Source organism: Podarcis erhardii, assembly GCF_964252035.2.
Source record: "Podarcis erhardii genome assembly, chromosome: 13".
NCBI lineage: Eukaryota > Metazoa > Chordata > Lepidosauria > Squamata > Lacertidae > Podarcis > Podarcis erhardii.
In genome coordinates, this window is record NC_138502.1 from 8,413,278 (window position 1) to 8,437,171 (window position 23,894).

General features: G+C 45.4%; 3 protein-coding genes across 3 annotated transcripts; 2 read left to right on the forward strand and 1 right to left on the reverse strand.

Annotated features, from left to right (window-relative positions):
- Window positions 1-2,181: 2,181 nt before the first annotated feature.
- On the forward strand, window positions 2,182-7,446 carry LOC309326609 (olfactory receptor 4E1-like). The gene is made up of 3 exons (XM_081835477.1): window positions 2,182-2,300; window positions 5,843-6,851; window positions 7,099-7,446. Exon 2 carries the CDS (start codon window positions 5,850-5,852, stop codon window positions 6,813-6,815), a length of 966 nt encoding a protein of 321 aa, XP_081691603.1. The 5' UTR covers window positions 2,182-2,300; window positions 5,843-5,849; the 3' UTR covers window positions 6,816-6,851; window positions 7,099-7,446.
- Window positions 7,447-10,499: 3,053 nt separating this feature from the next.
- LOC309326616 (olfactory receptor 4E1-like) lies at window positions 10,500-13,929 on the forward strand. The gene is made up of 2 exons (XM_081835485.1): window positions 10,500-10,611; window positions 12,952-13,929. Exon 2 carries the CDS (start codon window positions 12,966-12,968, stop codon window positions 13,911-13,913), a length of 948 nt encoding a protein of 315 aa, XP_081691611.1. The 5' UTR covers window positions 10,500-10,611; window positions 12,952-12,965; the 3' UTR covers window positions 13,914-13,929.
- Window positions 13,930-20,609: 6,680 nt separating this feature from the next.
- On the reverse strand, window positions 20,610-21,548 carry LOC309326621 (olfactory receptor 4E2-like; the record flags this gene model as incomplete). The annotated part of the gene is made up of 1 exon (XM_081835490.1): window positions 20,610-21,548. The coding sequence occupies one exon, from the start codon at window positions 21,546-21,548 to the stop codon at window positions 20,610-20,612; it is 939 nt and encodes a 312-aa protein (XP_081691616.1).
- Between the last annotated feature and the right edge of the window lie 2,346 nt (window positions 21,549-23,894).

The window sequence follows — 23,894 nt, forward strand, 5'->3', positions numbered from 1 at the left end:
GGACCAAACAACGGGAGCTCACCCCATCGCGGGGATTCGAACCGCCGACCTTCTGATCGGCAAGCCCTAGGCTCTGTGGTTTAGACCACAGCGCCACCCGCATCCCCCTCAAGCAGTCCCCAAGCACAATATCCTTCTCCCCACCTGAGGTTTCTGGCAGCAAGCATATAGAGGCATTGCTTCCCCCAGCCACAATGATTCTTCAACATCAACTTCATTGGACTGGTCATGTTATTCAGATGCCTGATTATTGTCTTCCAAAGCAACTACTCTATTCCGAACTTAAAAATGGAAAGTGTAATGCTGGTGGTCAGCAAAAGAGGTTTCAAGACTCTCTCAAGGAAACTTTTTTTAAAATGTAGTATAAACACAGACAACTGGGAAACACTGGCCTGTGAGTGCTCCAGAACAGCCTTTACCCAAGGTGTCATGGGCTTCAAAGATGCTTGAAGGACGAAGCATCTTTGAATCTTCTCAGAACAAAGGGGAGAAACGTGCAAAGAGGAAGACACGTTTGGCAAACCCTCACCGTGATCAACTCCCGCCCAGAAGCCTATGTTCCCACTGTGGAAGGATGTGTGGATCCAGAATTGGCCTCCACAGTCGCTTATGGAGTCACTGTTAAAACCATGCTTATGGAAGACAATCTTACTCAGGTATGAGTGATCGCCAAAGAAGAAGAGTAAGCTTTCTGTGCCTTCTGAGCAGTCCTCACTGAGCTTTGCTGGGTTCCCCACCCACCACCTTTTTATTTTAAACAAGCCTAATTATACATGCCACTTCTGTGTAGATGGTGCTGGTTTGGCTGCATAAGCATTCACAAGCGTTCACTGTTAGGCCCCATCTGCACCACACATTTAACCTGAAGGATAGATTACTGCAATGCGTTATACGTAGGGCTGCCTCTGAAGACGCTTCGGAAACTTCAGCTGGTGCAGAATTCAGAGGCCAGGTCGCTCACTGGAGCAACCTGAGCATATTACACCGATCCTGGTCCAACTGCACTGGCTACCAATCAGTTTTTGTGCACAATTCAAAGTGCTGGTTTTGACCTCTAAAACCTTGAAACAGCTCAGGACCGCAATGCCTCAAGCACCACCTCTTTCCATATGAACCTACCCGGACCCTGAGATCATCTTCTGAGGCCCTTCTTTGTGAGCCTTCTCTTCAAGAGATCTGGAGGGTGGCAACACGAGAACAGGGCCTTCTCTGCAGTGGCTCCCCGTCTGTGGAATGCTCTCCCCAGGGCAGTTCACCTGGCACCTTCATTACACACCTTTAGATACCAGGCAAAAATGATTCTTTTTAATCAGGCCTTTGGTTGATCCAATTTACATCCTATGCCCTTTTAAAATGTGGGGGTTTGGGGGGGTTGGTTTTATTTTGAATATATATTTTGTAGTTTTATATTTTGATTTTGTGAACCGCCCTGAGACTCCAGGTATAGGGCAATATATAAATTCAATAAATAAATGTTTGTTGAGAGGTGCTGAGAGCTGTTAGGGGACCCCTGTTCCCCTTGCAGAGCTAAAATTATCAGAATGGCCAGTTCTTCTTGACATGGAACTCTGGGAATTGTAGTTCTGTGCGGAGAGAATTGTTGTTCCAAGAGAAAAACAGTTGAGCTCTGTTTTCTGCAGCCAGTGAGAAAGGCACCCTTTTCCAGGTAGGGAGTTTTGTATGTGTGTGGGTGACATCACATGCCCACATTGTGGCAGTGGGCACCCACGGGCCTGAGAGTGAGATGCCACCCATCAGTCCCAAGCAGAATAGCAAGGGATGATGGGAGTTGTAGTCCAGCAACAACTGCAGGGCCAGAGGTTCCACATCTCGGGGAGGGGCATGATTAGGTTGAAATTGGGGGGGGGCTCAGGCTTGTGGGCTCTTGCCTCCCCCTCACCACCATTATTCAAGGGCTCCTTCATATCTCACCTCACCGGGCAGCACAAAAGCACATCACATTGGATCAGAACAGCAGAGCATCCAAATTAAAGAATAAAGTCATTTTTTCCTTCCCCTTGCAGAGAACAGCGGTGCTGTACAAATGTTCGAAAACATCATGGAAGTTTTGAACGTCCTAACTATCTCCCTTGTGGAGCCTGTCAGGAGTTCTGATCTCTGCGGGGCTGACTTGCTAAAGAATTGCAACAAAGTGAAGTTGGCAAGAGCCTGGATTGATGCAAAACAGCAGAAGGTTATATATCCTGAGAGAAGGAATGCTGCAACCTGGTTCTTAAACTTTTCAGAAGACAACAGTGGAGAACGGCAGCTATACTCCCGAGGCTACTGCAACCTTGCAGGTCTTTTTTTTATTTATCATTTGAAAGCATGGATCACTTGAAAAGATTTAGGGGTTGGTTGATACTAAAATAACTTTCTTGGAGGTTTGAAATAGACTCCTTATCAGCTTGTCCTGCTCCTCTTCTTCTGCTTCTTTAAAGATAAATCTTAAACAAGGATGTGGGTGTGAAGGCAGTTCAGACCAGGGAGTGGTGCTGGGGAAAGAGGTGTTTAATGCTCCCCAAAGCAGTTTTTCTCATCAAAATCACACACACGCACACCCAAAGCTCCTATTGCATTTGCCCCAATGTACAAAAAAAAATCTGGATTCATTTTTCTCCAGCAAAATTAACAGCAGCTCTCTCTGTGTGTGATTTTGATAGGGGAAATCTCAAGGATGGCGAGGGCTAAACAGTGTGAATTTCTCTGAAGAAACAGATTTTGTGTGCAGTTTTGACTAGAGTAAACATTTTTGCGAGCACTTGCTCCTAATTAACACATTTTTGTATGTCATTTCTACTGTTACGTTCATTCCCCTAATATATGCATTTTAGTAAAGCTTCGTTGGCCGGAGACCTTCACAGCAAGATTTAGATAAGTGTGGATTTTGATGGATGGCTGTGTGTCGATGCTTATATTGTTTCAGAAAGTGTGAAGTTAATAGGTTCATCTTTAAATGTGGCCTGAATCAAATCTCTCCCCCATCCCTTACCACCCACCTCTGAATTAAGGTATACTTTGGCCCCTGTATGGTTACCATAGTGAAGCTATAGCAACAATTACCTATATTTCATTTGAAAGCAATCTGGCTGCATTGCCTTATTTCTTTACTACTCTTTACAATCCTTCTTCTCCTCTCCTCTCTCAAAGGAGGGGGATTCTCCCAAAGAATCCCAGGAAGGAACTGTAGTTTCTTAAGAGGAGCTGAGAGCTATTAGTAGCCCCCTGTTCCCCTCACAGAGCTAAAATTATCAGAATGGCCAGTTCTTCTTCACATGGAACTCTGGGAATTGTAGTTCTCTGCAGAGAGAATCGTAGTTCTGAGAGAGAAGCAGTTCAGCTCCGTCCTCTGCAGCCAGTGACCAAAGCACCCTTTTCCAGGGAGTGGGGCTCAGAAGAGTTGTGTGTGTGCATGGTAGGGGACCTGGGTGGCGCTGTGGGTTAAACCATAGAGCCTAGGGCTTGCTGATCAGAAGGTTGGCGGTTCGAATCCCCGCAACGGGGTGAGCTCCTGTTGCTTGGTCCCAGCTCCTGCCCACCTAGCAGTTTGAAAGCACGTCAAAGTGCAAGTAGATAAATAGGTACCGCTCCAGCGGGAAGGTAAACAGCGTTTCAGTGCGCTGCTCTGTTTTCACCAGAAGCGGCTTAGTCATGTTGGCCACATGACCCAGAAAAAGTGTCTGCTGACAAATGCCGGCTCCCTCGGCCAGTAAAGTGAGATGAGCGCTGCAACCCCAGAGTAATCTGCGACTGGACATAACTGTCAGGGGTCCTTTACCTTTACCCAAGAGTTGGTGGTATGTGTGTACAGGGGACAGAATACATGGGTGGATAGGAAGATCATTGTGACCCATATGGAGAAGCAGAACAGGATTCAGGATTATTCAGCACCAGGGTGGATAAAAATCAATGATTTTTTAAAAAAAATCAATGGTTTTGTTTTTGTTTTTAAATGGATTTTAAAAATTTAAATCGGATTTTATTTTTTTTAATTGGATTTTTTTATTTAAATTGGATTTTTAAAATAAAATGCTTTTGGAGGAAAAATCTTTCTAAATATAGTTTTCTATTTAAGTTACATTATAGTCCAAAGGATTTATCAGGAAATAAGGATTTGTTTTAAGTTTTTCATGTGTGCTAAAACTCAGTCTAAGGTGTTTTTTTTAAAAAAAAGTTTAACCACATCAGTTAACAAACATGGATACATATGGTGTAATGTTACTGTTTTAGTTAAATAAATTGTTTAAATTGTTATCACGAAAATGATTATTTTTCTCCTTCCAATAAAGTACAGAAGAAAAGTTGTCCAAACATAAACAGTTAACTTATTAAACCTCACAAAAATTTCATAATTATCGGTCTATGTATTTCTAATAGTATAACCAAATCAGTAATTTTTGATATAACTGTAAAAACTACTCTGAAAGTTTATTATTCTGAAAATGAAAACTTCATCTGTTTGTAAATATTAAGATTATAGCAGCAAGAATAAGTCTTTCTGTACAAAAAAATGATTTAAATCAAGTCTTACTGACTAGTGGTTTAAATTGTGATTTAAATTGATTTGATTTAAATCAAATCCACCCTGTTCAGCAGCACAGTGCCAAAGAATATATATTTACATGTAGAAGGTTCCAGATTCAATTCCTGGCATCTCTAGGTAGGACTGGGAAAGCATGTTGGTGAAGCCCTGGAGAGCCACTGCTGGTCAGAAGAGGCAGGTTGTGGTGCAGAACGTCAGGGCTGGTGGCTGAAGGTGGCTCTCCAAGCCTCTCTGTGTGGCCCTCAGGGTTTTCCATGGGCCATGCCCTCTTCCCCAACCACACCCATTCCTAGCCCTTCCTCTGCAGCCAACCTGAGTGATTTTGTCAGGCTAGAATATCCTGCCTTTTGTTTCAAGTCTCAGCGCGGTTTAACAGTCAATCCCTCTACCTGGGGAATTCTGAGAATTGCAGCTGTATGGTGGGAACAGGGGCCTCCCAATAATGCTCAGCGCCCTTTACAAACTACAGTTCCCAGTATTCTTTATGGGAAGCCATGACTTGCTTGAAAGCATGGTGTGATACTACAGTACTTTAAATGTTTAATGCATATCATTATTATTATTATTTAAATTTGTATACTGCCCTGATACCTGTGGGTACCCACAGGTATCAGGGCGGTTCACAATATAAAATTACAATATAAAAACATAAAATGCATAATTAGAAACAAACCAGTAACCTCTCCTATCACACTGACCATGCTATATAGAACCTCCATGGTCAAAGGCAATTATGCCATTAGAGGACAATTTCTAGGGAGCCAACAGTAGGAATGGGCCATTGCTTTCATGCCCTCTTTGTGAGCTTCCCCAAAAGTCTGTTTGCACCCCAAAAAGTCCATAAGTAGAGCGTCGCTACTGCACGTGCGTGAAGCGCAATAGAGCGGTTCTGCGCATGTGTGAAGCGCGCAGATCACTTCTGTGCGCGCATGGCGAAACCCAGAAGTATATACTTCCGGGTTTGCTGCGTTCGCAACCCAAAAATCCGCAACATGAAACGAAGGCAACCAGAGGTATGACTGTACTTTACAAAGTTGTATATTATGAAGATCTTCACCTGTTACAGTATTTGTAAGAATGGATTCCAAATATCATTGAATTTGTCCATGGCAAGTCTGCGTTCATATGCAAGCTGTTCATATGTTGCAAGTTTGTATAAATCAAATATCTTCAATCCATTCTATCTGTAAACAGCTCTGAGGGTTTCTCTTTTCAGTCAAACAGTATGTAGAGTTTATGAAATAATAAAGGACCTTCTAGGTCACTCAAAATGTTTTTCTGCTCTTTCCCTTTCTATAGAACGGAAATGGAAGAACATGTGGTTCCAAACTGGACTGTGGTAGCCCCAAACCAGACCTCGGTGACCGAGTTCATCCTCGTGGGGCTGTCCAATGACCCTGGGACGCAGCTGGTGCTCTTTGTGGTCTTCCTGGTGGTCTACCTGCTCACCTTAGCTGGCAATATTCTCATTGTGGTCACCATCATCCACAACCAGGGGCTGCACACTCCCATGTACTTCTTCCTGAGCAACCTCTCCTTCATCGACGTCTGCCACGCCACAGTCACTGTGCCCAAGATGCTGGCTGACTTCCTCTCAACTGCAAAGACCATCTCCTTTGGGGGCTGCGTGGCCCAGATGTTCTTCCTCCACCTCTTTGCCTGCACTGAGATCTTCCTCCTCACCGTCATGGCCTATGACCGCTATGTGGCCATCTGCAATCCGATGCATTACCTCACCATCATGAACCACAAGGTCTGCCTCTTGCTGGCCGGCACGATCTGGTTGGGTGGCACAGTGCACTCTCTTGCCTTGACTGGCATGACCATCAAGCTACCCTACTGTGGGCCCCAGAAGGTCGACAACTTCTTCTGTGACGTCCCCCCGGTCATCAGGCTGGCATGCACAGACACCTACGTCATTGAGATCCTCATTGTTTCCAACTCGGGGCTGATCTCCGTGGTCTGCTTCGTGGTCCTGGTGGTCTCCTACGGCATCATCCTGGTCTCCCTCCGCAAACGTTTTGCAGAAGGCCGGCGCAAGGCACTCTCCACATGCGCGGCCCACCTCACGGTGGTGACCCTCTTCCTGGGGCACTGCATCTTCATTTATTCCCGCCCCTCCACCAGCTTCTCGGAGGACAAGGTGGTGTCGGTCTTCTTCACTGCCGTCACCCCTCTGCTCAACCCCATCATCTACACGCTAAGGAACGAGGACATGAAGCAGGCGCTCAACAAACTGTTTGGCAGGAAGGTGACGGTGGAGAAAAAGTGAGGGTCCAACTGTACTATGAGGAAGTGCAGAGGGAAGGTAGAAGAAGAAGAAGAGTTTGGATTTGATATCCCACTTTATCACTACCCGAAGGAGTCTCAAAGCGGCTAACATTCTCCTTTCCCTTCCTCCCCCACAACAAACACTCTGTGAGGTGAGTGGGGCTGAGAGACTGCAGAGAAGTGTGACTAGCCCAAGGTCACCCAGCAGCTGCGGAGACGCGAACCCGGTTCCCCAGATTATGAGACTACCGCTCTTAACCACTACACCACACTGGCTCTCTAAGGTGGGGAGAAGGGCCTAGTTGAAATCTCACCACAGCCAGGGTGAAATCGGACAAGCAGGCATGGAACACTAAGAATCTCAAGCTGTGCACATCTTCCATGGGTTCATCATGAAAATGTGAGGTTTGGAACATAGAGGAGAACCTGCCACTCAGAGCTTTTCAACTTGGGTACATGAGTTAAGACAGTTTCCTGATCCCCCTGATCAAATTTCGAACTCCTGCTATCACAAAAGACTTATCCTTATTATGTTACTGGGTGAGACTTGCTGTTCACTGCTACGTTTCAAGAGCCTATGGGTCAGAGCTTCTAAATGCCAAAGTGTCCATCGACCCCAACATGGCCCCTGGCAAACTCTGTATATGGAGCAAATGAAAATAAACATGAGCAGCAAATGTTGATGAACAAAATGCGTATTTAATAAACTTACACATGCATCTAGAAATGCCACTTGACTTGCATACTTTAGCTTGGATTTCAAACTGCGGTGGTACCTCGGGTTACATACGCTTCAGGTTACAGACTCTGCTAAACCAGAAATAGTACCTCAGGTTAAAAACTTTGCTTCAGGATGAGAACAGAAATCGTGCTCTGGCGGCGCGGCAGCAACAGGAGGCCCCATTAGCTAAAGTGGTGCTTCAGGTTAAGAACAGTTTCAGGTTAAGAACGGACCTCCAGAACAAATTAAGTACCACTGTATTTTGTGGAGGGGGGGGGCTTCCACTTGCTGTACAGAGGGGTGGATTTCGGTGCACAAACTGTGCAGGGAATCTAACAAAATCCCTGCAGCCACCAGAAACAACTGAAGGATTTCACGGTGTTACTTTAAAGGTCTATACAAGAGTGGCAGTGTGGCTGAGGGAAGGTTGTCACTCAGCGACAGAGCACCTGCTTTGCATTCAGAAGGTCCCACAATCAATTCCTGGCATCTCCACACAAAGCTTTTACAGTGGTACCTCTGGTTAAGAACTTAATTCATTCTGGAGGTCCGTTCTTAACCTGAAACTGTTCTTAACCTGAAGCACTACTTTAGCTAATGGGGCCTCCTGCTGATACCGTGCCAACGCCGCACGCTTTCTGTTCTCTTCCTGAAGCAAAGTTCTTAAACCTGAGGCACTACTTCCCGGTTACCGGAATCTGTAACCTGAAGAGTTTGTAACCCAAAGCGTTTGTAACCCGAGGTACCACTGTATTCATTTAATAAGATTCATATACTGCTTAGTTTTTTTAAAAAAATATATATCTCTACACAGTTTACACAGAATAGTATATAATATTTGTTTTTAAAAATGGCAGTAAAAGCAGAAAGACATAGCAAAATTACGGAAATGTAAATGCAAAAGATTTTTAAAACAAATGCACTGTACATAATAAAATTACATGCCTGTGTAGGCTTGCCTATTTTTAGCAGACATTAACAGCACCAAGGAAATGCCTGCCTAATATCCAGTGGCAGGGAGTTCCAGAGAACAGGCACACTAAAGATTGAGCCTTCATTAAGTGTGAAACAGGCACTTGGCAATGTGGCACTTGTAAATGTGCCCACCCCATAGAAAGAAAGGTTCTTCCAGAACAGCATTTTTTTTTTTTGCAGGTATATCCTGCATCATGTGCTAGCTTTCTGCATGCAAGGACTTTCCCCCTATAGAAGACCAGCAGTCTGAAGTGGTATAGACTGGGTGACCAGAAAAGGGTCAGCCAAACTCAAACATTGTTGGATCTCCCAACCATACTTTGTCTGGGCCAAGCAAAAGCAATGGTTAGACAAAGAATTATAGACACCGAGAGACAACAGGACTGCTTAAGGTGCCCCGACTACAAAATTGTAGAAATCGAGAGATATATAGCTGCACCAGCTATATATCTCTTTTTTTATATATCCAAAAATGCAAGAAGGGCTTTTACACTTGCCAGAAGCTCAGCTCTGCCCTCGATGGTCTTGGAAGGAACCTTTTAAAAAGTCCCATATGACCAGAGAATTTGCGCCTGTCCATTGGGGGATATAGGAAGCCCTGAACACCTATTTTTCAGATGATGAGGCATGAAGAGAAACCATTGACCCCCTGCTGGTGAGGCTTGCTGACCTCCCGGTAAAGCAAAAATTTGATCTTCTCCTGTTAGGCAAAGACCACAAAACAACCCGGATTGTCGCCAGATTCTGCGCACAGATCTGTAGACACAGACCGTCCCTCGATTCAATCTAGTTTGTTAAGAAAATTCCCAAACCCGGATCCACGGGCGACTTTGGGTCATTTCTCTAAGGTAGTCTATTTTAAAGTTTTTATGTGTTTATATGCCTATCACGCTTTTAAACTTAAAATCCATTGTTGTATATTGTTTTGAATGTTTGTTTTGCTTTTGGGATTGTAGTTCCATTTGTGTTTCTCAAGATGGTCTATGACCATAATAAATTTCATGTTCATGTATAGACTGGGTGACCGGTAGAGGGTCAGCCAAACTCAAACATTGCTGGACCTCCCAGCCATACTTCATTTCCTTTCAGGCTTTTATTCTGCCTCTGAAAACCAGTTCTTGGGAATTCTCAAGAACTGTGATTCTCAAGTCCTGCTTGCAGGCTTCTTGGAAGCATCTGATAAGTTACCTGTGAGAATGGGATATTGAAGAAGATGGGCTTTTGGCCTAATCCACCCACCTTTGGTTAAAATTATCTAGCTAGTGATCCTCACTGCATCCCCTGTTCTAGACCTGTGCCATTAATGGAGTTACACTGGATGAGTTTCCGTTGTGCAATTATGGGCAATTGTTGTGTTGTTCTCTGTCCAAATTGACACACGATTCCTCAAAACCTAAGAGGGCTTGTTAAGCAACGCCAGGCTTAACTTTGACATTTCTAAAACTTTGGGGCAGCTTGCGTAAGACCTCCCCTGTGACTTAATTGTGAGAACTTCAACTTGCAATCCTCACTTTGATGCTCCTATCGGTGTTACACATTCTTGGCTATGACAGAATAAGAAGCATATTGAGGGAGGAAAAGCATAAAGGATCTCCAGAGTTGGCAACGAGAGGGGACAAAGAAACATGTCATGAGTCTTTTTGCTTCCCTTACTTATGGGTTGGGTAGTCCTTACTTTAACCACAACTCCTTAAGTCTCTCAAGAAACGAAACTTGAACGAAACTGAAGACTTGGATTCTTTCTATATTTGAATTATGCCAAAGGAAAACCAAAATGTAGAAACCTGATCTGGATCTAAACTTCACGTTGGTTTAGAGGCAATTTATATGCAGAATTATTCATTTGGCCCAAGACTACACTTTATAGTAGCAATTTTATACAAAGCAAATTCAGCTAGGACTGTCTTAGAAAGGCAGCTTGGAAGGATCAAAACGCACTTTGAAGAGAGTATTGAAATTACAAGTTCTTCTCTCTGATTCCCTTAAGCTGATCTGTGTGGCCTTCAGAGGCAGTCAGAAGAAACTGTTTTTAAATTGAACGTTAGACGCCTGTCCAAAAATATCTGCATCCTAAGAACCTCCAGCACCTCCAGAAAGAAATGTAAGTGACATTTTATTCATTCAGTTGCAGAAGGGAGGGTTGGAGATTCTGTGAGCAGGTGCACAGCATTCCCTGAAAGCACATACTGTATAATGCACATTTAAAGTGCATTAATCCCCCCCCCAAAGAATCCTGGGAACTGTCATTTGTTAAGGATGCTGGGAATTCCAGCTGTGCAAGTGGAAAACTACAGTTTCTAGAATGTGTTGGGAAAGTCCTGTGCTTTCAATGTGCTCTGGATGTGCTTTAAATCTACCCTATGGATTTGACCAGATCTTAAATGAACAAAACTTCTCTGTTGAAATTCTATATGGAAACATACTTGAAATCACACCTGTCACTGAGGTCCAAAACTGGGACAAATTAGCCAAGTCCTAGCAATTGTTAATTTTTAAATGGGTGTCAATGCATTGTTCATCAAGGGAGCCGTGTGTATTCTTCATTTGCACTACCCAAATCCAGAAATGAGATCCAGCATAATGAGAATAACATGTAGGCAAAATAGCACACAAATTTACGTATGTTAGGAGAAATTTGCACAAAAATGCTGGTGACTTTTCGCAGGGACCTTATTGTAAAGGGGAAAAAATCATGAACCAATCGAGAAATGTGGAGAAATGAATTTAGGACTAAAAAATGGAGAAACTGAGAGAAACTGAAATTGAGCGATTCATCCATCATTAGACTGAATTATTGCCATATTGAGGGGTACACTTATTCCCTCCTTCCTTCCTTCCTTCCTTCCTTCCTTCCTCTCTTTTGCTCTTTCTATTCTGTCATTTGCAGTAGTGTCCTTTTTTTAGGATTGCTAGGGAGCAACCCTATGCACAAGGAGCTGGTTGGTGTAAATTAAGCCAGCCTAAAGTTACACCAGATCCAAACCCTGTTCAGCAGCTGGGTTCCTGCTGCAGGTCTGCCTCCACCTAACAGAGGGGAAACAAGCCTTTAAAACAGTAGTTTACACCAGATTGCCCAGTTACATGATCGAGCAGAATTTTCTTAGGATCCAGCCTAGGTTTCCCACTCTCTGGTCCCACCACGCTCCACATAGACCCCCCCCCTTTGGTCACTTACACCAGCCTCAATTTAGCCAGCTGAGCCAGGAAATTATGCCATTGTATCTCTGGCTGAACCCAGGTTGGGAATCAGCCAGTTGAGGTGGAGATCCTCTGCATCTTAAGCTACTCATCCCAGCAGATCTCGCCATAGGACTGACCCTTCGCCCCTGTTATTTGTTTTTATCTAGCCTTCTTAATCATGGCCAAAGTGGATGCTACCTTTTTTTGTTTCTGAGCCTCCTCGGGCAAGCTATGACTCAAAAGGTGGCATATCCATAAGTCTATCAACAGAAATAAGTACCATATATCTTTTCCCCCTCCTCATAGTAGGGACATGGCAGAGAGGATGGAATTAACCCTCCTCTCTCCCACTGCCTCAGCTCCAAACTAGATCTGAACTCTGCGGCTGGTTTTTGAAATTATTATTATTTATACTTTTCAGATATATACATTTCACTGATTTTACAATCATTTTTACATTTTAAAACATGGGTAGGCAAACTAAGGCCCGGGGGCCGGATCCTGCCCAATCACCTTCTAAATCTGGCCTGCGGGTGGTCCGGGAATCAGCGTGTTTTTACATGAGTAGAATGTGTCCTTTTATTTAAAATGCATCTCTGGGTTATTTGTGGGGCATAGGAATTTGTTCATTTCCCCCCCAAAAAAATATAGTCCAGCCCCTCACAAGGTCTAAGGGACAGTGGACCGGCCCCCTGCTGAAAAAGTTTGCTGACCCCTGTTTTAAAACTTGACTTCCTTCCCCCTCTTTCTGTGGTTCCTTAAATTTATTTTTAATACCTTCTGCATATCCAAATTCACTTAACTTGTTTATTTATCTTTTTTCAATATATACTCTTATGTAACTGCGGGTTATTACAATAATCCTGCCAGTGTTTTTATCTGTTTACTGTAAATATTCAATAAACCATTTCCATTCTTTTATCAAAAGTTTGTTATCTTGATTACTTATTCATCCAGTACGTTTCACCATTTCTGCATATTCCGTACGTTTTTGGATCCATTCTTCCTTTGCTGGGAGTCTGCGGCTGGTTTTTTTCGCTTAAAAAATAAATAAAAAATTCAAGGTTTCTGAATGCCACGTAACACTAATCACAGGCAAAAGTAGATTTCAACTTCCTTTTCCTTTAAAAAAACAAATCAGGTCCTCTCTCCTCTTCCTGTATATTTGGGGTGGTTCTGTGTGTTTTCACCCAAAGAGATTCCAGGCCAATCAGAATTTCAGTTTCTCATCCTCCCTGTTTCTGTCCTGCATCCCTTCCAGCCTCCGCCACAGAGATGGATGCAGTACCAGAGAATGTCACTACGGTGAAGACATTTGTCCTGTCAGGCTTGACCACTAGCCACAGCACCGAACTGGCACTCTTCGTTTTCTTCACAGCTATCTACTCCCTGATCCTAGTTGGCAACATTCTCATTGTCGTCACCATCATCTACGACCAACATCTTCACACGCCCATGTATTTCTTCCTCAGCAACCTCTCCTTCATCGACGTCTGCCATTCTTCCGTGGTCATGCCCAAAATGCTCGCCGACTTCCTAGCGGAGACGAAGACCATCTCCTTTGGGGAATGCATAGCCCAGATGTTCTTCCTCCACCTCTTCGCTTGCACAGAGATCTTCCTCCTCACCATCATGGCCTACGACCGCTACGCCGCCATATGCAATCCCCTCCATTACGGCACCATCATGAGCCGCCGGGTCTGCCTCCAGTTGGCTGTGGCCATGTGGCTGGGCGGTTTGCTGCACTCCATAGCCCTGACACTGTTGACGCTCAATGTGCCCTACTGCGGCCCCAACAGCATTGACAACTTCTTCTGTGACGTCCCTTTGGTCATCAAACTGGCCTGCGCTAACACTTACGTCTTCGAAATCCTCATCGTCTCCAACTCGGGGGTGATCTCGGTGGTCTGCTTTGTTGTTCTGGTGGTCTCCTACGTGGTCATCCTCGTTTCCTTGAGGAACCGCTTTTCTGAAGGACGGCGGAAGGCTCTGTCGACTTGCGCTGCTCACCTAACGGTGGTCACCTTATTCCTGGGCCACTGCATCTTCATCTACCTCAGACCGGCCAAGAGTTTGGCTGCGGACAAGGTGGTTTCTATCTTCTTCACGGCGGTCACACCCCTGCTCAACCCAGTCATCTACACCCTGCGGAACGAGGACATGCTGAATGCCCTGAACAAGCTACGAGGCCGACAGGTCAATCTGGAAGGCAAAGGGCATTAGGAGGAAGAGGGATGAAATGGTGCATTCATAAAAGCACAAAGCTGCTTTATTTCGAACATCATTTGCAAACTAGTAAGAAAGAACAGCTTTTGACCACAGTCAGCAAACAATATTTCATATCAAACTCGGGTATACCCCAGAATTAAGCAGTGGATTTGAAACCTTGGTTTTACTGGATTTATTTCAGTGCAGGCTCCCTACTGATCTTTGGAACCTCCTGCCTATTGACATCACTGTACTCTTGACTGTACTCTTTACATATATATATATATATATATATATATATATATATATATATATATGCTTTCGTAGATTTTCACGGGTATATATATATATTCAGGCAAGCCTATCTAGACATGTAGAATGTTGACATGTTCTTTAATCTGGTTTGTAGCTTGTTGTTGATTTTAATTATTTTTTGAATGTGTTAAATAGTTGTTTTTAACCGTTGTTGTTGTTTTTAACTGATGATTTCATTATTTTATTCCTTTTGTAAAATGCTTTGAGGAGGTTTCTTAAAATCTTCATGAAGTCAATCAATAAAATGCCCTTCAGAGTCTGCGGTCACATCCACACCATATATTCAAAGCAGACTTGCCCCACTTTAACCCTTGTGGCTTTTCTCAAAGAATCTTGGGAACTGTAGTTTCTTAAGTGTCCTGGGAATTATAGCTCTGCGAGGGGTCTCTCAACCAACTACACTTCCCAGGATTCTTTGGGGGAAAGTCGTGGCTGTTAAAGTGGTATAAATATGTTTTTAATCCAAGGTGTGCTTACAATCTGTGCCTGCTCCATGATGGACTTGTATCAGACCTTTATAGATGGAGGGGTGGGACCATAAAACCCAAGGGCCTAATGTGGCCCTCCAAACTTCTCTGCCTGGCCCTTGAGTCTCTTCCCAGGCCATAATCCCTCTTCAGCCATTCCTCTTTCCTCAGGCCATGGCTTTCACCTGCCTTTTTTGCACTATCCTTGAGTGGTTTTGTCTGGCTAGAATTTGTCCTTGAGGATATCAGAGGATAATGCCTGGTTGGAGACCAGAGAGGGGTGTGAAAGCATCTGTAGGAAGTAGCCCAATGTAGCAAGGTAAAATTCAACATATGTTGTTTGGCCCATTATCAAACCCTCCAAGTGTCCCGATTTTCCAGGGACAGTCCTGGAAATACAAAAGCCATCCCGGCTTCTGATGTGATCCTGGAATGTCCCTATTTCATTTCCCCCTGCTGCTGCTGCTGCTGCTGCTGCAGGAAGGAAGGAAAATGAGCTGGTACTTGTCCTCAGCAGCTGTGAGGGAGCTTCCTGTTGCCTGTCCAGGGCTGCCGCTGCTGGCCTCCATTCTCGGACAGCTCTTAGCGATTGCTGGAGAGCAGGTGAGGAGGAGAAGAGACCACTGCCAGCAAGGACCATGAGAAACCATGAGGACCGGCTCTGAGGGGCAGGCAGAGGGCAGAGCCGTCCTGGGTGGGAAGAAAGGAGGAGTGGAGCACAAGGAGTCTTGATGTTTATTTTTATTTTTAAAATGCTTTGTTAATTGTGCCCTTTCCTAATATTTATTTATTCGTGCCTTGTTTCTCTTTTTGTCAATCTACCGAAGAATAAAATAAAATCGGGGTGAAGGGGTTTTCTCAGGATGATGGAAGTGGTGGCACTTGCCCTTCTTCTGATGGGAAATGCACTGCCAGGGCGGGTGGGCAAAAAATGGGGGGTTGAGGAGGGTCAGTTGGGGTAGAGTGAGAAATGTCCCTATTTTCATCTGAGGGATGTTGGAGGGTCCACATTATGCCTCTGGCTCTTCCCACCACCACTGGAGTGTGGCCCTCTGGCACACCAGGCACATCCAGGTTCAGGTGCATTGTGATGACATCATCACCGCAGGCCAGGTCCTGGAGGCTTCAAACCCCGCTTCAGCCTTCATGCCAGGAGTTGAGAAGTTTCTAAACAAAGGTGGAGGGATGGCTCAAATAATCTTCTTCATGGCATAAAAGATGCCAGTTTCACTCAAGCCTTGGATACTACACTTGCCACTAGAGTTACCAGGACTCCTGATGCTCAGATTTTGGAGGGGCTGGTTGCTCAGGGATGGTGCCTGTTGCAGTAAAGGCAAATCCTGAAGGCACATGTTGAGATGATAGATAGATAGATAGATAGATAGATAGATAGATAGATGATAGATGATAGATAGATAGATATAGATAGATAGATGATAGATGATAGATAGATAGATAGATAGATGATAGATAGATAGATAGATAGATAGATAGATGATAGATGATAGATAGATACACACACACATACACAGAGGGGAGGCATGTAACTCATTGGTCAAGTAGGTAGCCAATAGGCTCTCCTCCACATATTATTTGAACATCCCAACTCCCATCAACTCCACTCTACATAGTTGGTGGTCAGGACTCATGGGGTAGTAATTAGGGTTTGCCAGACAACGTTGTTGACCTTTCTTCTCAGGGGGCCACACAAAGTTGAGCTTTTTGGGGAAAGATGTTTGTCTTTGGGCTTTGGGGGTATTTTTTATGCATTCTTCTTAAAAAGTTGCCCTAGTTGCCTTACGTCCAGGATTTGCCAATTCGGACACCATTTCAACAATGTTATTTCCGGACATGCCCAGGAAAACTCAGACATATGGCAGTCCTAGTAATAATAATAATAATAATAAATTTTATTTATATCCCGCCCTCCCCAGCCAAAGCCGGGCTCAGGGCGGCTAACAACAATCAACAATCAAACAATCAGATATTCACACATTCTAAAAATATTACATTATAAAAATCAATTAAAATCAAATTAATGGCAACTAATTAAGCAAGATTCTAAGCAGGTTGCCAGAGGAGGGAGTCAGACTGCGCCCTGACCAAAGGCCTGGTGGAACAACTCTGTCTTGCAGGCCCTGCGGAAGGATGGTAATCCATCAACATCTGGAGGAACACAAGTGAGCCCCCTTTGCCCTAAGACTATAGCAGTCCTATTTCCACGAGCCCGTGTGGTGCATCCAAGGTAGCTAAATGTCTTGGGAGCTAGAGGTCAAGACTAGGGAACCTGTGGCCCTTCAGATGGTCTGCAACTTTCACCACCACCCCACCTAACCATGGCCTGCTTTGGCTGCAGCTGATGGGGGTTGGAGTCCCACAACATCTAGAAGCCTATGTTCACTTCAGCCACTTCCGAGCTTGGGAGGAGGTGGGGTTGCGGGCTTCATGCCCACCCCATGTGCGTGGGGGCTGCTCCCAGCCCCTGTGAGACCTAGGGGAATCCTCGGCCGCGTCACCCACACAGCCATCCAATCGGGTGGCTGGGGTGTGTGGCCTGCCCTATTTAGGGCCGGCGTTGCCGAGGCTTGCCCTCTTTTCGCCGCGCCAGCTGACTCCGTTTCCCACCCTCCCTCCCTTTAGGCAGGCTCCTTGACATTGCTATGGACATATGTTGGTCGCCACAAGGGGCCTGGTAGGAATTTTTCCCACTTGGCAATTTTAGCCATTTGGTTTTTCGCCTACCTCGTAGCAACTCGTCACAACTCCCGGTTTGGCCGCTAGACATTGGTTAGGGAGGTTTAAGAGTATTGGAGGGGGGGAGGAAGCACCATCGCCTCCCCCCACAACAAAGGGTAGTCCAATAAAGGACTCCGGGGGGCATTGCCCTGTCCGAAGCCTATGGAGGTGTGGGCCTAAGGCACGCCCCCAAGCGGTGACCCCGAGGGAGCTCCTAGTTGACGTGCCTCAGCAGGAGACTCCCCTTACTGGTGGTTAACCCTTGCCGGTATTCATGCAATTGGGCTGAAGCTGGCTAGTCGATAGGATCAATGCCTAAGGCCAATACCACTGATTCCAGTACAGTGGTGCCCCGCAAGATGAATGCCTCGCAAGACGAAAAACTCGCTAGACGAAAGGGTTTTCCGTTTTTCGAGGCACTTCGCAAGACGAATTTCCCTATGGGCTTGCTTTGCGAGACGAAAACGTCTTGCGAGTCTTGCGAGTTTTTTTCCCTTTTCCCCCACTTTTTTCTAAGCCGCTAATAGCTGCTTAGCCGCTAAGCCGCTAATAGCCGCTAAGCCGCTAATAGCGCTAATCCGCTAAGCCACTAATAGGGGTGCTTCGCAAGACAAAAAAACCGCAAGACGAAGAGACTCGCGGAATGAATTAATTTCGTCTTGCGAGGCACCACTGTAATCAATAAAGTTGTGGCCTAATTTGCCCATTTAACCTTATATTCAGTGTGTCGTGTCTTTATTTCTGCTGGGGGGAAGCGGGAACTCGCCACACAACCCTTGGTTGATGAAAACCGAAAACCTTAACACCCATTCGCTGCTCACTGTTGGTATTGCTAAAGAGTCAAAGGTTGCTTTGGGCTTTGGAACACAATGGACCCACAAATGGGGTGAAGGGAAAAGATGTCTCCAAAGGAAGCTGCAAAGCATTGCCGTTATCTTATGTCCCTTTCCATTTTTGGTTGCGGTTCTAAGAGGGTGATTTGGGTGCGCCTATGTGCCATCTCCGGAATGTAACCCCTGTGCAAGACACGATCATACTGTAAACAAAACATTGAAGCCTTTGTAATGTGTGCATGTAGCTTATCTTAGAGACGGTGCTACGAGTAGACCAGCACCATCCCTGGTTCCATGTAGATGAGGGATAGGGAACAATTTTCAGCACACAATTGCCTTCTGGGGGCTATATGCCAGAGGTGGGCGGAGCCTGGGGCAAAAGTGGGTGGGGCATTGAATATAAATGTTCCCTGGTTTTTCTACATGCCCCTCTCTATCCAGGCAAACCAGAGGCATCATAGAGTTCAAGAGGACACTCTAGCCAGGTAAAAACCACTCTAGGGACTCAGCAAATATAACGTTTTAAGTGTGCTTTAAGTGTATTATACAAATGTGACACTAGATGGTGATGGTGGGCTTATGGCAAATTCAATATATTTTTCAAAACGTTCTTTTAAAAAAGCATTTTCGCAGCGTTTCTTTGTATGTGTCTAGATTCCACCGAGGAGAGTAAAGTAAGGTCAGTGGTGGGAGTGATCTGGGGAGTTGGAGTGTGTGGCTGAATAGGGGGAGTGACCTGCATAGTATCCCAAGGGCCAGATACAGTGGTCCAGGGGCCACATTTGCCCCTCCCTCCGCCCTAAAGTTTCCCATCTCTAGCCTACACTGACTGCTAGTGGACTGAGATCTCCTCCAACCCTACCTAGAAATGCCGGGGTTTGAACCCAAGACCTCTTGCGTATACAAAGCATCTGCGCCACCCACTAAAACACCAACTCTTTTTGCTGGCTCATCTCACCCTTCCTGTTCAGCTTTCATTAGTACAAAAGGGATATTCCTCTCTCACACATACACAATCCCTGCAATTCTTTACATCGAGAGATCATTTGGCCCTTGTCTGCGTCATGTCGTCCCACAGCAAGAAAAGAAAAAGGAAGTCTTCTTTGCTCTAATCAACTCCCCCTGGAACCTATTAAAAGTTTCTTTGATGAGGAATGGTGGATGATGAAACTTCACCAGCAAGTTTCTAAGGTTTTAATTAAACGAGGACAGAAGTTTTCATGAGGTGGAAGAGTGATGGGCAAAAGTGCATGAGAAACTTCATAAAAGACTGTGAAGAAGGAGCAGTGGGGGGTGGAGATCAGCTTAAAGCATTATATTAGGGAAAGAATAAACCTTACAATCTGTGTTTTGTTTTGTTTTGAATTTAATGTCCCTGCCATCCTAATGAGACCGTCTCAAGTTGTTGAGTCCCAAACAGAGGTGCTGTGGAGAGGCTACTTTGACCTGGGCAGTGGTGTAGCGTGGGTTGTCAGCACCCGGGGCAAGACAAGTAATTTGCGACACCTAACCCATGGATTTGCGCCCCCTAACCCCCAGATGTTGCGCCCAGTGCGGCCGGGCCCCCCCTGCACCCCCCACACTACGCCACTGGACCTGGGAAGTTTTACCTCAGTCTTTGGAAGGGAAGAGCACCTAGTAAAGAGAGGGAAATTCTCTGTGTATGGTCAGAGGCACTCCTTCCATTTGTTGCCGCTTTTGAAACTGCACATTCATTTGGGGGGGGGATTGAACTCTGGCGTGATCAAGCTTGGGGGAAAGTCCACTGCTTACCTAGATGGATCAGTTTAGTATTCGTATTGATATCATGTTGCATTTGATATCATGATATCATGCATCATTCGTATTTGATATCATGTTGTTGATGTTAGTCTGCCCTTCACCCTAACATCCCAGCTTACAGGCTGCCATAGAGAATCAAACATTTGTTTATGGAATAAAGAAACAAACAAATAATATTTCATTTATTATTTATTCATCGCTTGCCTTCACACCCCACCTTTTCCTCCAGGAAGCTCAACGTGGTAGACATGGTTCTTCCCCTCCTCACTTAATCCCCACAAAAACTCTGTGAGGTAGGCTAGGCTGAAAGGTGTTGACATCCAGTGAGTTTCATGGCGCCCTCCCTGTGGTCTCCCAGGTCCTATTCCGAGGCTCTAACCGCTACACCACACTGCTTCTCTTCTACCATAGGTCCACCCAGCTCAATATTGTCTACACAAGGGCTCTCTAAGGTATCAGGCAAGGAACCTCTCCCAACCCTACCTGGAGGAAAAACGGGAAGCTGAGAGAAAGCAAAACTGACAGATTCACCATCTGTACCATCTGCCAGTCTTTCCCCGCCTGAGGAGAACGGCCACTCATTTCCTCAAAGAGAAGACCTTCCGGTCCCTGAGTTTCTTCATGGCGTGCTTCACCTCTTCATTCCTCAGCGTGTAGATGACCGGGTTGAGCACGGGAGTCACCACGGTGTAGAAGACAGCCACCACTTTCTCCATGGAGAAGTTCGAGACAGGGCGGGTGTAAAGGACGAGGCAAGGCCCCAGGAACAGCACCACAACAAGGAGGTGGGCGGCACAGGTGGAGAGGGCCTTACGCCTCCCCTCAGCGGTCCTCCCTCTTAGCGATACCAGGATGATGATGTAGGAAGCCAGGAGGGCCAAGAAACAAACCAAGGAGATCATGCCGCTATTGGACACAATCAGTAGCCCTGTCAAGTAAGTGTCAGTGCAGGCCAACTTGATGACCGGGGGAACATCGCAGAAAAAGCTGTCTATGACGTTAGGGCCGCAATACGGGAGGCGGATGGTGAGGACAGTCTGCACCAGGGAATGGACCATGGCTCCCACCCACAGGGTGCCCACCAACCAGACGCAGACCTTCAGGCTCATGATGGACATGTACTGCAGCGGGTGGCAGATGGCAACATAGCGGTCGTAGGCCATGATGGTGAGGAGGAAGATCTCAGCACAGGCGCTGAGGTGAAGGAAGAAGAGCTGGGCTATGCAGCCGCCAAAGGAGATGGTCTTTTGGGCAAACAGGAAGTCGTGGAGCATCTTTGGCGCGGTGACGGAGGAATGGCAGATGTCGATGAAAGAGAGGTTGCCCAGGAAGAAGTACATGGGGGTGTGGAGACTCCGGTCGCAAACCACGGTCACCATGATGAGGAAGTTACCTGCTAGGATGAGCAGGTAGATGATAGAGAAGATAGCAAACAAAGCCAGCTCAAGTCGCTGCCGGTTGCCAGTCAACCCCAAGAACACAAAATGGGTCACTGTGGTGTGGTTTAGACTATCCATTTAAACAGAGCAGAGGGAGGTCCATGCGATGAACCTGAACAGAGGGGGAAAGCACAGGTTGTCTATATCAGGCATGGCCAAACTTGGCTGTCCAGCTGTTTGGGGACTACAATTCCCATCCTCCCTGACCACTGGTCCTGTTAGCTAGGGATGATGGGAGTTGTAGTCTCAAAACAGCTGGAGGGCCAAATTTGGCCATGCTTGGTCCATATATTTATCTATAAAACACAATACTGTACTGGCCTGAATATAAGCCACACTTTTGTTTCCAAATTCCGACTGTGAAAAGTTAAAGTGTGGCTTAAATTCGCAACCTTACAAAAATTGGTTTTTACGATATCACTGCTGAAACAGACATACGGCAAAACAGAACTGATTTGCGAGCTTGAGACTGTTGTGCAATTAACCCGTAGAATTTTCTTCTACATTTGCCATTTAGGGTGCCTGTGGAATTGTAGCAACTGAATAGCAATTTGCGATTTGAGCTATCGTGCGGTAGCTTTGGCGGGCTTGCAAGATCAAACGCTTAAGTTGGCTCAGAGTTACAATTCTACCAACTGCTGCGATTTTTCAGCCTGTAACCCAATTTTAAGGGAGCGGCTTATATTCGGGTATTGTCTGTTTTTTTCTCCCTTGAATTTTAAAGGTGTGGCTTATTTGTGGGTGTGGCTTATATTCTGGCCAATACGGTAATTTATATTGTACATTGACTCTGTTTCCTCAGAGGCTGGACACTAGGCAAAGCTGGCCGGAGACATTTTGGTTACTGAGGCAAAGTGAAAAGATATTTCTTTCCCGCATTCCATGTACAAAAATGCCAGAGCTGCCATTGTATATAAGGCTGCATGCACACGGTACATTTAAAGCACATTCACAGCATCAAGGCTGCTGCATTAGTTTAGAGAAAAAGTGAGTAAAAGGGCACATGATAGAGATGCAGACAATTACCGTATTTTTCCGTGTATAAGACGCCACCTGGTATAAGACGAGCCCTATTTTTTTTAACCCAAAATTAAGAAATTAAGTTGTTTAGCTTTGGGGGGGATGGGGGAGGTCACTTCTGCCAATTGCTCACCCACCTGCCTGCCACTGCCAATCACTTGCCGCAACCACTGCCGATCATACACCTCACCACAGCTGCCAATTGTCTGCCTGCTCGCCACCACCAACAGCCCACCCGCCCACTTGCCACAGCCGCCAATCGCCTGCCCAATTGCCGCAGCCACAGCCAATTTCCAACAGGCCTTGCCGCAGCCACCAATCACCCGCCCAATCGCCGCTGCCAATCTCCTGCTCGCTGCTGCCATTAATCGCATGTCCCCTCTCTGCATTCACTATCTGTGTATAAAACGACACCCAATTTTTGCCTAATTTTGCTTAGCAAAAAGCATTGTCTTATACATGGAAAAATACGGTATGCATGATGCTGAGAAAACGGGTACAGAAAGGTTTTCCCCTTGTCTCATAACACTGCAACTCGCGGGCAATGTTGGAAGATTAAAGACATATAAAAGAAAACACTTTTTTTCCATATGGTGCATGGTTAAACTATGGAACTCACTCCCACTGGAGGCAGTGATGCTCACCAACTTGGATAGCTTTAAAAGAAGAGCAGAGTAATTCATGGAGAAGGCTTTTAACAGCTACTAGCTGTGATGTTTATGCTCTGCTTCCTGAGCTTGAGGCAATAGGCTTCTGAATACCAGTTGCTGGAAACGGCAGGAGAAAAGAGTGCTTTTGTACTGGGTTGCTGCTTGTGGGTTTACCACAGGCATCTGGGTGGCTGCTGTGATAACAGGATGTTGGACTAGAGTCTTACATTCATATCAGATCCTCCAAGTGTCCCTATTTACCAGGGACAGTCCTGGATTTACAGAAGCCATCCTGGTTTCTGATTCGATCCTGGAACATCCCGCTTTTCCTTAGGAAGTCCCTATGTTCATTGGAGAAATGTTGAAGGGTATAGTAGGACGTCCCTATTTTTATTGGAGGGCATGAATATTACATGACACAGACCCCCAACCAAGGAGATAAGTGACTATATAATTTTAGAAGACAACTGAAGGCAGCCCTGGATAGGGAAGTTATTTAATGTTTTATGATGTTCTTATATATGTTGTAAGTTGCCCAGAGTGACTGGGGCAACCCAGTCAGATGGACAGGGTATTATTATTATTATTATTATTATTATTATTATGCAGGACCTCCCTATTTTCATCCAAGAAATGTTGGAGGGTATGTCAGATGACTTCCCCAGAAAAGAATCCTGGGAACAGTGGTTTGTTAAGGGTACTGGGAATTGTAGTTCTGTGGGGTGTAAACTACAGCTCCCATGATTGGGAGAAG